Source organism: Aplidium turbinatum, chromosome 18 (assembly GCF_918807975.1).
Source record: "Aplidium turbinatum chromosome 18, kaAplTurb1.1, whole genome shotgun sequence".
NCBI classification, from domain to species: Eukaryota; Metazoa; Chordata; class Ascidiacea; order Aplousobranchia; family Polyclinidae; genus Aplidium; species Aplidium turbinatum.
In genome coordinates, this window is record NC_137489.1 from 14514112 (window position 1) to 14527062 (window position 12951).

The following is a 12951-nucleotide window of genomic DNA, read 5'->3' on the forward strand; positions in this document are numbered from 1 at the left end:
TTTCATGAAGAGTTGGGAAAATGTACTAGTATTTTTATTAAATTTTAATTTATTTCTTTTTTTATATACTGTTGGAGTGGACTTGGAGACGATAAATTAAAAAAATTATTAATTTTCAAATTTTTCTATGGCCCCTTTGAAAAAGGCTCATAGCCCACTAGGGGGCCATGGCCCCCAGGTTGGGAACCCCTGAATTAAAAAGAAGTTTGGCGCAATTCGGACGTGCAGAACAGTTTGGAGTGAACCCACGTCATCAACAGCTTTTTGTAAATGTTAAAACTTCACACACGTCACTTGTGCGATACATTACCACAACAGACCCTGAGTAAAGGACCAAAATCTAAGGACAAGTTTTGTTCACGTTCTAAACAAGGACATACCACAGATGTAGGGCTTTCCATACGGGTTCGGGGAGGATGTCGAAGTCCACGCCTTCTCGAAGAGTCTGCTTCAACTTGCCCCCTTCGTCGGTCAACGTCAAGATCTGACCAGTGAGAAACGATCGTGTTTGTAACTTCATTACTTTTATGTTTGTATGGAATATGTAAGCTGTCTTTGCTAATTCTGATCTGAGAATGTGTAAATTGTAACACCTCACGTTAAAGTTTCGAAAACGAGAAACGACAACTAACTTTGGTGCTTTCTTCCACAAGAATCTCAGAGTTATTTATTGGGCCAGGGGAAGAGGAGGTGGCGATGTTGCCAGGCAACCGCTGTGCGCCTCCTGGTAGTTTGTTTCGGATCTTCACAGACTTGGAGGATGAGCCTGAAAAGTGCAATGGATTGGTTACTGATTAGGGATGGCAATAATTATGTAGGTGATTAAAGCACACATCATAGGAAGGAAATAAGGTAAATCAGTATTCCGCACAGTTCTTAATCAAATGGCCGCGTGTTCGATTCTCGGTCTCGTCACATCAACACGTCCATAACAAGGTCATTCGTTGTTTTTGTTTACTCAAGTAGTTGAAAAGCATGTGAGGGCTATTTGTCAGGGCACGATGAAAGACTTACTGTAGTTCAGAGCGAGAAAGTTAATTGTGGCAAAAATATGTCAAACCAAATTTACATCAACGTTAAACGCAAAAAAAATGTATTCTCTCTCAGCCGAAATGTTGCTCGTGTTGAAAATAAGCAGAAAGCTAAAGCGGTTGAATGAAGTTGTTTGGAAAAATAAATATTTTTGTTGTTAAATGCAAATGGCCGGACGTTTGTTAATATTATAGTTAAGGTTTTGTAGAATCCGATTAATAAACCGACGGATTATAAATCGACCCGTTTTTTAAATCCAATTTGCTTTTAGACAAAATTTTTAATATTTTAAAACATAGCATCAACCGCTTATTAAATCCAAAATCGCTTCTGATCGAGTTGGATTTATTAAGAGGATTCTACTGTAATTAACTAATAAAATAAAAATTCAACGCTAGTGAAATGGTTTCATAACATACAAACCTTTCTCACTCGTATGTGGCATGACCTCAGTGGCTTCGTGGGCAGAGCCGATGGTATCGGATGACAAGGACCTTGTGTTGTCTCGGTCAGTTTCCTCCCCAAAATGTTCCCAACGCGCGGTCATCGTCGGCGACAAGGTGGGCTGTTGTGATCGACACAGTTTCAATCACAAAACATTGAAAAGTAAAAAGATTTATCCAAATTTTCTCAAAAATTTTGATGCAGACTCCTTTGTAAACACTGAACAAGTTTCAGAAAAATTCTAAAATCCGTTGTGTTTTAATCGATTGAGACAAAGCTTAATTCCGATAATTTTTCAAATCTCAAAAAAAAGGAGTCTCTAATCACAAAAACGTGTAATTTTAATAACTGCGTTTTAGGTTAGCCTTTAAAGAATCAAACAGAACAATTTAAAAAAATATGTGTCCTGTTCGATAACCTCACCAACAAACTTGGAGCTGAAAGGAGATCTAGTTGAAAATTGAAATATTAAGCAGCAGAGTGTTAGGACACAACATCAGTAGACAACAAAACTGAAAGGTGTAGAATTAGAATTGCTCTCACATCGTAACTTGTGTGTTGCTTCCAGGCGTTCCACCATTTTCCAGATATGACGTACCAAGTATCGTTTACTTTATAGTCGCAGTTGCTCGCCCTGTGACGCAGAATTACATACAGGTTGAACCTAGATTTCATATATAAACCTCGCGTTAGTTTTCCATCACTATTCGTCTGAGTTGCTCAGATAACAGTAACACTATGATCTAGAAAAAGTTGCCTAATGTCCAGAGTCCGGCTTTATAAGTACTGTAAAAATAAAAGTTATAAGAAATATTGATTATTATAAATCTTTGAAAAACTTACGTTTCATCTATTTAAGAAATTGGGTTTAAACCGAGAGAAAATAATTAATTATAAAACGTTGAAGTATTAAATACATCGATCAAGTAATCCCTCCATTGACAAGTAATCATGGCGAAACAAAAGGAAAGGATAGATTACAAGTTCAGATTAAAAGATTATCCGCAGTTAACAAGGTAATTTTCAAGCTTTGTTGAATGCTAAAATGTGAAAGCTTCCAGTCTACGATGCAAAGAGAGCTAAGCTGTATTGTAAAGCAAAGCTGCCATGCAAACAAGGCACAAGATTTAACATTACTGCAATATCCACTGCACAGCAAAAGTATTTTAATGGAATAAAAAAAAGATAGTAAATAGTACTTTCTGAGCGATTAATTGCACCTAAACCATGAGAAGAATTAAAGCGTTGCAGTTTTCTTGAACCACTAAAACCAAAGCCATTGCTAAAAATAAGAAAACGCGTTTCCGTATCTTGTAATCAACTCCCATTAATTGGTGCCTGCAAAGAGACACAACACTTGACCAGTGCTGACATTATCATGACAAATAATCCGCTCGAAAGCCCATCCTGTTCAAGCAATTTTCCACAAACACAAATGCTATTTTGGGTGAGGTTTTAATATTGGCTGTAGAGGTACTACAAGAAGCTTTTTTTTAATTTCAAAATTGAATAATAATGAAGCGATCAGCATTCAGCAATCACCCTGTTTTACACTACTTTTTAACCCCATTCCTTTTTTTCTAAACAATCTATTACATCTACATCTTCATCCTGAATGTGTTCGTTTCAGCTAATGGTAGACGTTTATTCTCATCCTTCCAGTCCTCACCTGTGCATCCACCCACGGATGATGGCTCCTTCCTCGATGAGGGAAGACGGACGAAGCCCAAGAACAATGTGACAGATCTCAAACACCATGTTAAGAAGAATAGTCGGAAGAGGATCTTCCAAACTCCACAACTGATACTCCTCCAGAGTGATGCAATCGTTCTTTAATGGAACAAATTTTACCTTTTTTAATTTGGTAATAAACTATAGATCTAACAAGACTCTGAAATACAAAACAAACCTAATGGACAATAGGCTGTTGAAGATCAAAGTAAACTTCGGAGTAAGCATACAATCATCAAACAAAATAGCAGTTACAGTTTCATAAACACCATGTAGCTTTGCAGCATCGTATGTTTCTCACACGTGTAAAGAAGTTTAGCCTTGTGGGACAAGCTAATCCTCAACAGGATCTTTCTCTAGAAGCAGAGTTAAAAACACGAACCGGATCTTACAAAACTGGAGCATTTGAACAAGGACTCACCCCATCAATGGAGTGTTTTAATACGTGTGAGACGATGCTGTTCACGATACTTTCTGTGGTCTCTTCATTTTGCTCTATCATCTGAACTTCTCTGGAGCAGTTTGCCTTTTGAACTTCAAGCAGACCAAGAGCCATGGAACGGAGCTCCGTGTTGTTCAACCTGTTATCCTGGTCGGCGTCAAACATTTTGTAGCAAACTGAAACGACAAGCATTAGATGGAATGAAGGACTATCCTTTGCATGAGCAAATGAATGTCTACTTGTAACATCTGACCAGTTGGAAAGAATTTACTTAGTAGAATGACTCATCGTTGAAACACAACCTTTAAAGAAGACATGAATACAATGCGAAAAAAGCTTGAACCAATGACGTTCATTAAAGTTGACAGTTTGTAACTTTTATCATCATGCAAATAATGCTGCCAGCAACTACTTCAGGTACCAGGTTCAACTGAACAGCGAAGTGCTCTACAAGCAGCTTGTATAACAAGCTTAGATCGGAACCCACATTACCTGTTACTATCCTCTATGCTGCCGCGGTTATTTCACATACATTATAGAAAGGTAAGATTTTGCAATGTTATAATATCACGTGAAAATTCACTTAGTTGCTGAATCAGTGCAAGATGACTTACATTTCTGCCTTTCTGCCATGGGCCCTCGACAGCAGGCTGAAACTCCGCATGATATTTCCTTGAAATCTATATGGCCATCCTGGTTCTCATCGAAGGCATTAAATAAACCTGGAGATTTAAATAGGTTGATATACTTGACGCTTAGACAAGATGAATACTTTAGATTTCACTAAAAACAGCTTTACTTGTGTAGCCTACTCAGTACATAACCACTCAGTTGAGTTTCAGAAAACTTGTTTATATTACACAATGCTGTTTTCGGTAATGGAAATTATTTCCTTGCATGGCCTCTCACCTTGAAGCAAGGATTCAGGGAGAGGAGGACATACAAACGCTTTCAGGGTTGCCATGTCGAACTTTCCAGTTTTTGACTGATATTTTATATGCCAATATCTTTTCTCGAGCTCCGTTATATCTGATTCATCCACTGAAAAAAAAAATGAAAATTAGATATTGCAAGAGTGCGTGTAGAGATATAAACACATCAATTTTTTATGTGGATTGAAGAACATGTATATTTATAACAACTAAATTTACTGCATAGCTGATGGGTCTTGTGAGCTGCGGTTGGAATAATTCCGTTTCAGGTTAGGATTTTAGGTTTAGGAAAACAACATTTTTATTGCACTGAAATGACACTAAAAATAACACTGGGGAACAATTTTGAAAAATTTTTTTGTTGACTTTGATTTAGCACTTGATTTAGGCTAATTCCGGTGTGCTGATTTCAAAAATGCCGCCATTTTTCTTCTATCACGTCAAGTTTTTGCTCTACAGCATACATCCAAAATATGCAACTTTTCACGAGTTTAACTGTAGCCTATTGCTTTTCCATACGTAATAGGAATGCACAAGCTAGGCCTAATCATACAGTAGGTTATATACAAGGAGGGTCAACTGAATTATTAAGCAAAAAAGGCACAGGCATCGATTTAGGTCCATGATATTTCCCCCTTTTTTGGTTGGAGGATGCAAGCATCCAACGAAACTAGATTAGAATGGTAAAATTGAAGTTAGTTACTTTCCACTTTCAACCATGTATGTATAGGCTACTACATGTTTGTTTGTTAGAATACTATCTTGTCTGCGAATGCGTCTGCTGTTTTTCGTCGTCAGTGTCTAAATAGCCCGGATTCCTTTTGCTATATTTGTGGCAGTTTTACTATTCCTAGCCAAAAAAAAGACGTCAGTGCATTTGTCAAACAAACCTACTTTGCATATTTTAAAATAAAACATGGTGATCAAGATAAGTCTTGGGCACCCCACAAGGCATGCAAGCAATGTATCGAGAGTTTGCGGATGTAGACCAAGGGAAGACGTGAAAAATTGGCATTCGGTATAGCCTACACTGTAAATGAAAAAGGTTCGTTTAGGGTTCTTTTTTCGAGAAAAACCCTAGGCTTAGGGTTCTTTTAACAAAAAAGGTTCTTTATTGCAAAAAGAACCCTTTGCTTGCCAAAAGAACCCTAAGCCTCTAGGGTTCTTTTTCGAAACTTGTTTCGAAAAGAACCCTGCAGAAAGGTTCTTTTCGAAAAGTTTTTTTTAATACTCATGGTTTGGCGAGAGCCTAAAGATCGTTACACAGACTGTTACTTTTGCTTGGTGCAAACTTCAGGGTATAGGCTATAAAAAGAAAAACAAACGTAAAATTGAGTATCCAAGTCTTCCATCAGCTATACGTCCAGTGCCTCATTCAGTTGAAATCCCAGTTCCAGTTATCGTTCAAACACCTACGCTCGAAGATTTGGATCATGATGAATGTTTTAGTGATGGCAGGCCTAATGATGAAGATGATTCAGAACGTGGAGTATTCTATCAACATGAGTAGAATGATTTGGCACGAGATTTGGAACTAGGAAAAAAAGCTTCGGAACTCTTAGCATCCAGACTAAATGAGAAAAAATTACTTGGAATAAGAGCAAAGGTATCATACTTTCGATCGAAAGAAAGTGCGTTTTTACCGTACTTTCGAAGTGACAGTAGCTTTGTGACCGAAATCTGACCTTAAACCTGGTGATCCCAATATTTTACATAAGCCACTTGTTGACAGAGAAAATTATTTTCCCACCTCTGCATATAAAGCTCGGCCTAATGAAGCAATTCGTTATAGCATTGTCAACCGAAAGCAGCTGTTTCAATTCCCTCGTTTTGGCTTTTCCTGGCCTGTCAATACAAAAAACTAAGACTGGTGTATTTGATGGATCACAAATTCGGCAACTCATCAAAGATGAACGTTTCAGTGGTTCAATGTCAGAGTTGGAAGAAAATGCGTGGATATCATTTAAAAACTTTGTCAAGGGATTTATTGGGAATACACAGGCAGAGAATTATATCGAAATTGTTCAGAAGCTATTGGAAAGCTACAAAGAACTCGGCTGCAACATGAGCATCAAGATCCATTTTTTGCATAGCCATCTTGCTAATTTCCCGGAAAACCTTGGTGCGGTCAGCGATGAGCAAGGAGAAAGATTCCACCAAGATCTGAAGGTGATGGAGGAAAGACATCGGGGAAGATGGAACTTGCATATGCTGGCTGACTATTGTTGGAGTATTAAGCGAGACTGCCCATAGCTTGAACATGCCAGGAAAAGCTACAAGCGTAAATTTTTGCCCTAAAACTCGCTCTTTATTTGTCTTGCAGAAGCACTATCCGTTTTAAGGAACAAAATATTGCGGTACAAATGTTTATTTGAAAACCATGGAGTTACTTTCGATTGCTTGTAGTTCTTAAAACGTTTTATACAATAAACGCAGATGTCTCAAATGTTGTACTTTTTGTGGGTTATGAGTCAATTCAAAAACTTGACGTGATAGAGAAAAACTGATGTCATTTTTGGATTCAGCGCCCAAAAGTTAGTCAAAAACAATTGTTAGATCAAAGTCAACAAAAATTGTGTTCCCTTGTGTAATCTATGTCAATAAAATCTTTCTACTCCTAAAACGCAACTGTCTGCTTGAAGCAGTTGACTGATTAACCATCAGTACAACTACAACACGGAGCTCCGTCACTTTCAGTTACCATGGCTCATATTAACGAAAACTCTCTCTCGCTCTGAAATTAGAGTCCGACACTTCTAAACTAACTCAAGGAAATATTTTATACATCGGAAACTGACAATGCTCTAATTTTAGAGAAATATGTACTTTTCCAACCAAATTGGAGGCTCTGTAATTGATTACATCAGATTAGCAGCTTTCTATTTGAATAAGCCGCATTTACGGTGGCAAAAGTTTAATTATAAATTACGCAATTTCCTAACCTAACTAAGAATATTTGTGTAACTTTTAATTCGCATCTAGAAACAGAAGTTAAGGGACATCAGAGTTATTGCCTCTCCTTCTGAAGTGTGCGCAATAATCTAAAGTTCCCAAACGTATACGTATCACACAGCTGGGTCTGCTACTATTCGGTGAGTCCGATTCGGTGAGTTCCTAACCTCTAACCTTAACCCTAAAACGGCAATGATAATTAGGCTACGGTACCCGATAATTAAAAAAAAAAATGAAAAAATCCCCCGTTAAGGGATCGGACTCACCGAATCGGACTCACCGAAACGGGCCATTCCGCACACAGCTACACGTAAAATCTATTGTTAATCGGAAGTTGTGATTGAGGCTTGGCGGACGATTAAACCGGCACGCTAAGTAACAGCATTCAGAGTGACTGTCGAGAGACAAACCGCACCCGTGTGCCACTAAGACTAACTACAACATGCACTTGTTTCAAAACCATTATATGAAGTCGCACAATCGAATGACATTGACTTTGCATTGTTACGTAATCGAGTTTTAAACAATAGTTGAACAGTTCTTCTTTGCTATCAGCAACGCTATGAACACTGATTGGCCATCTGAAATACGCTTGCAAGTGTCTGTAACCCTAGGTCAGATAACGCGGTGAAGATGAAGCTTCATCAAGTGATTCACGTTTAGCTGCTTCTACCTCCACGGAATGGCCCGTTTCGGCTAGTCCGATTCGGCTGATCCGATTCGGCTAGTCCGATTCGGCTATTACCCTTTTCGGCTACAGCCCGATTCGGCTAGTCCGATTTGGCTGATCCGATTCGGCTAGTTCCCTATTGGGCTACAGTCTTTAGCGGTTAGTTCCCTATTCGGCAATTTTTTGAAAATCCAACGATAATCCTTCTGTAATCCAACAAAATCCAACATCGTTTCTTTTGCATTCCGACAAATTTAGCGAAAAATGTTTGAATAATTAAATTTTTTTTACAGTTGAAATTATCGAAGCTTTAGATGAGTGGGGTTTTGACCTAACCATTGAGATCTTAAAACTAAAAAGCGAATTAAATTTATTTTTGAACTATTACTGTTTGCTCAGATGAAATTGACATGTATCATGCGTCGCCGTCTGCATGCAAACTTAGAATATATTAGAATCCTCAACTATTACAAAATTCTAAATCCAACGACGCTTTCTGTTTATTTACTGTAGAGAATTTTGTATTTTGATCTCGAAGCTTTAGATGAGTGGAGTTTAGACCTAACCACTGAGATCATAAATCATATTTATGACACCGGTTACATCCCTAGTGATATGGTACGTTCCATATTCATAACTTTACCAAACCAAATCGGAGCAACAGAATGCTCACTCCACAGAACAATTAGCCTTGTGAATTACGTAACAAACAGCTTACTCCAAATCATGTTGATGCGATTGAGACCAAAACTACAATCGGAAATTTCAACAGCACAATTTTTATTTGTTCCAGACAAAGGGACCACAAAAGGAATTTTTACATTAAAAATGATAACAGAGAGATGTGTCCGATCTCCAGATCTTATCAACGCTTACAGTGAGATGATTTTGAGAGACATCGAACATATGAATGGAGTAAAGGTTGGGGTACAAAATGTAACAAGCTTGAGATACGCTGATGAATGATGATACAGTCCTGATAGCAGAATCTGCAAACGATCTACAGGACTTATTAAATTGTGCTGTCAATAACAGTACACGAATGGGTAAGAGTTAAATTCAAACACAGAATGTATGACCGTATCAAAAATGAAAACTTATCCAAATTGCAACCATACATTCAATGGTGTGTTGCACTCAATGGTGTGAAACAAGTTGATAAATTGAAATATCTTGGGTACACTATAACTTGCGATGGCAAAGTGACACTGAAATTAAAAAGAGAATCGCTATAGCAAAGGATACTTTCAGTAAAATGAGCGTAGTCTTCAGGAATCGCAACATGACAACAAAGACCAAAATTAAACTTTTGAAAGCATATGTAATATCAATTCTAACCTACGGATGTGAATGCTAGACAATAAGTAACGATATGATAATAAGAACAGTTAGAAGGCGCCAGATGCAATTTGTAGGTCATATTTACAGACAGGGAGATTTGGGATGGGAAAAAGAAGCAGTGGCCGTCAAAGATTAACTTATTTAAACAGATTGAATCAATGGGCCACAAACACAACAGTTAAAACGAACGATTTTATACGAATGGCAAATGACAGAAAAGATTGGAAGACCATGATCGCCAACGTCTGTATCAGATGAGACACATAATCATCATCAATCGTTTCTTTTGCATTCCGACAAAGAAAAATAAATTGAATTGAAATTTAGCGAAACATAAAAAGCGAATTGAATTTATTTTTGGACTATTAAATTAAAATGTTGCTCACATAAACTTGACATGTATCCTGCGTCACCGTCTGTATGCAAACTTAGAATATATTCGAATCCTCAACTATTACAAAATTCCAATCCCTAGTTTAACAAGTCAATACAATCAATACGGTACATAACAAGTAGGGTGGGTCGAAACGGACTTTTTCTCCGATTTCATTGCTACAAACTTTCTTTCTTGCGAATAATCATAAAACGACATTCCTGAAAGTTTGAGCTTGATCGAACATCGTCTTCATTTCTAAAAATGCTGATTCTTGCCAGTGTTCACTACCTGTGAAATAAGTAGGGCCAGTAAAAGTCATTAAAGTCATATTTTTTTGGTAATGCAGAAAGTTGTCAAACCGATAACAGTGAAACAACGACGTTTCTACGGTGTCTATTTAAGAAGTTATAAAGTCATAAAAAGTTATATTTTCTGTTTTGGATCATAAAATATGACTTCATTTTTACTTCAAAATACAAAGATTGAGCCGGAGTAACTTTGTAAATGCAGTTCAAACAGCTCCTGTAGACATTGAACTTTGATAATAATTTGTGGAAGGGAGGCAATGAGAGTTCTCACGCTGAGTCTCACTTAGCATTGGAAGCAACATTTTTATTACTTTCTGTAGCCTAGTAATAGCGCTTGCTGTTTGATGTTAATTTGCATTGTGACATCATCTTGACACATTATTTTGCAACACACAATCCAGTCTCTGAACATTATAAACACTTGCAGTAGGCCACTACGTCGCTAATAAGCTGAACCGTCGTAACTCCAAAAATGCAGTTTTGAGAAGTCAAGGGTACTTTTCGAGTACAGAGCTTTGACTCGTACTACTAAGTAGCTGGTTTGGTAGGTAGGCCTACACATAGGCGCCGACTTTTATTTTTGCACGGGGTGGCAGATAGCACAATATGGCAACCTATAAACTTTCAAACTGCATGTTTTTGTTTGATTTTTACTAAGCATTCGAAAATTGCATTTTTTTAATTTGAAAATAGATATTCATTTAGGGGGTGGAGCTAATTTTATTTCCGAGTATTTTATAGCTGTCATAATTTATAGCGATATTAAGCAGTTTAAAATTTTTCAAAAAAGATTTTTGGGAGAGGCAATGGAAAGATCGTATTTTATTGATTAATAAATCCCATTGTAAACCTAACAAATGTAACAATGACTTATGAAAAGTAACAAATAAAACGATCCCAACAACAAGGAAACAAATCGTAGCCACGTGTTGCGTAATCTTCACGTAGCTTGCTTGATGTTACGCAAGTATCATGCTTGTGACAAAAACAATCATTTTCTTCGCAATACTGTATTGGTTCACCTCTTGCTTTACGTTGACTTGAAGCGAAAACCAATAATCAAAAAAAGATTTAAACGTCCGTTCAAATTACATTTATTTGCAGTAAGTAATGTAACCTAAACGGGGTGGCTGCCATCATGCCATAGAGGTTATGGGGTGGCGTGGCTGGCCACCCCGCAAGTCGGCGCCAGTGGATGCATTAGACATTTGAATTTTTGTAGTGATTTTCAAGTGAAATAGAAGTGTTTTGTTAGTTGTTCGAGTGTGTTATTGTTCAAAATACATGTAAAAACTTACATACGAGTTATTAATTAGAGATTAGCATAAATTTGATGCTTAAAACAAAGTCATATATTATCATATATTTCAAAAAATAAAGTCATATTTTTCAATTTTTTAGGTAAAAAAATGGCCCTAGTAATAAGTAATAGCACAACGTCACTATCAAAGCAGTTGTTATTATTAGGGTAGGGCAGTCCGTGGTGCATTCCCAGGTCCAACGTCAATGCAGGTGAACAACGGTTGCAATTATTACAATTCAAGTACTTGACATTTCTTGGCACATTTTCTCAAATGATCAAAATATAGTCATCATAACACACATTATTACCTGATTTGTTGCCACACAAGTGTTGATGCGAGCCTTGCATTTCTCATCACGTCGGGAACAACGCCAGTATTTCTTAAGCCCGTCTGGACTATATTGAGCTAGTTGAAACATGTAGCCATCATGTAGAAAAACCTCACCTTTGCGCTGCGTACTAATCGATTCCTCTGCCATGATCAAGTAACATCAACTGAGAGTCTAACGAAGGAACTAACCAAAGGAATTTCAGGTCATGTAACGCCGAAACCCAGGTTTACTCTAAACTGCCACTTAGGTTTTAACTTCATCTTTTATTGCAAACGCTATTTGGCAACTGTCTTTTTTTCGTTGACACGTTTTCGCTGAGACTTTATCTCATTAACCCCTATTGGTAATCATGAAAACTGTTGTTTTCATGTAAAACACATATTTTGAACGAACCCAGACATCAAAACTCGTCATTTTTACATTGATTCAACGTCTGCAGACGTTAAATGAATGTAAAAATGACAGATTTTGCCGTCTGGGAAGGCACTCAAAGGTAAACACTGGATAAAATGCAAGAATGCAAAAGATACCATATTGTCGAATTAAAATACAAAATTCTCTAAATAAACAGAAGAACCGGACATACATTTCTCTGTTATCATTTTTAATGTAAAAAATTCCTTTTGTGGTCCCTTTGTCTGGAACAAATAAAAACTGTGCTGTTGAAATTTCCGATTGTAGTTTTGGTCTCAATCTCATCAACATGATTCGGAGTAAGCTGTTTGTTACGTAATTCACAAGGCTAATTGTTCTGTGGAGTGACCATTCTGTTGCTCCGGTTTTCTTTGGTAAAGTTATGAATATGGAACGTACCATATCACTAGGGATGTAACCGGTGTCATAAATATGATTTATGATCTCAGTGGTTAGGTCTAAACTCCACTCATCTAAAGCTTCGAGATCAAAATACAAAATTCTCTACAGTAAATAAACAGAAAGTGTCGTTGGATTTAGAATTTTGTAATAGTTGAGGATTCTAATATATTCTAAGTTTGCATGCAGACGGCGACGCATGATACATGTCAATTTTATCTGAGCAAACATTGATAGTTCAAAAATAAATTTAATTCGCTTTTTAGTTTTAAGAT

At 37.1% G+C, this 12951-nt stretch overlaps 1 protein-coding gene across 1 annotated transcript in view; it reads right to left on the bottom strand.

The window, feature by feature from the left end:
• Positions 1-12951, bottom strand: part of LOC145787318 (ubiquitin carboxyl-terminal hydrolase 32-like) — a 46323-nt gene that overhangs the window by 16485 nt on the left and 16887 nt on the right. Inside the window, exons 6-13 of the mRNA XM_082599040.1 lie at positions 4559-4690; positions 4264-4371; positions 3629-3825; positions 3146-3306; positions 2020-2110; positions 1456-1597; positions 633-766; positions 381-484 (exon numbers count right to left, since the gene is read on the bottom strand). Coding sequence (XP_082455166.1) covers positions 381-484; positions 633-766; positions 1456-1597; positions 2020-2110; positions 3146-3306; positions 3629-3825; positions 4264-4371; positions 4559-4690 — 1069 coding nt within the window. The remainder of the gene's footprint in view (positions 1-380; positions 485-632; positions 767-1455; positions 1598-2019; positions 2111-3145; positions 3307-3628; positions 3826-4263; positions 4372-4558; positions 4691-12951) is intronic.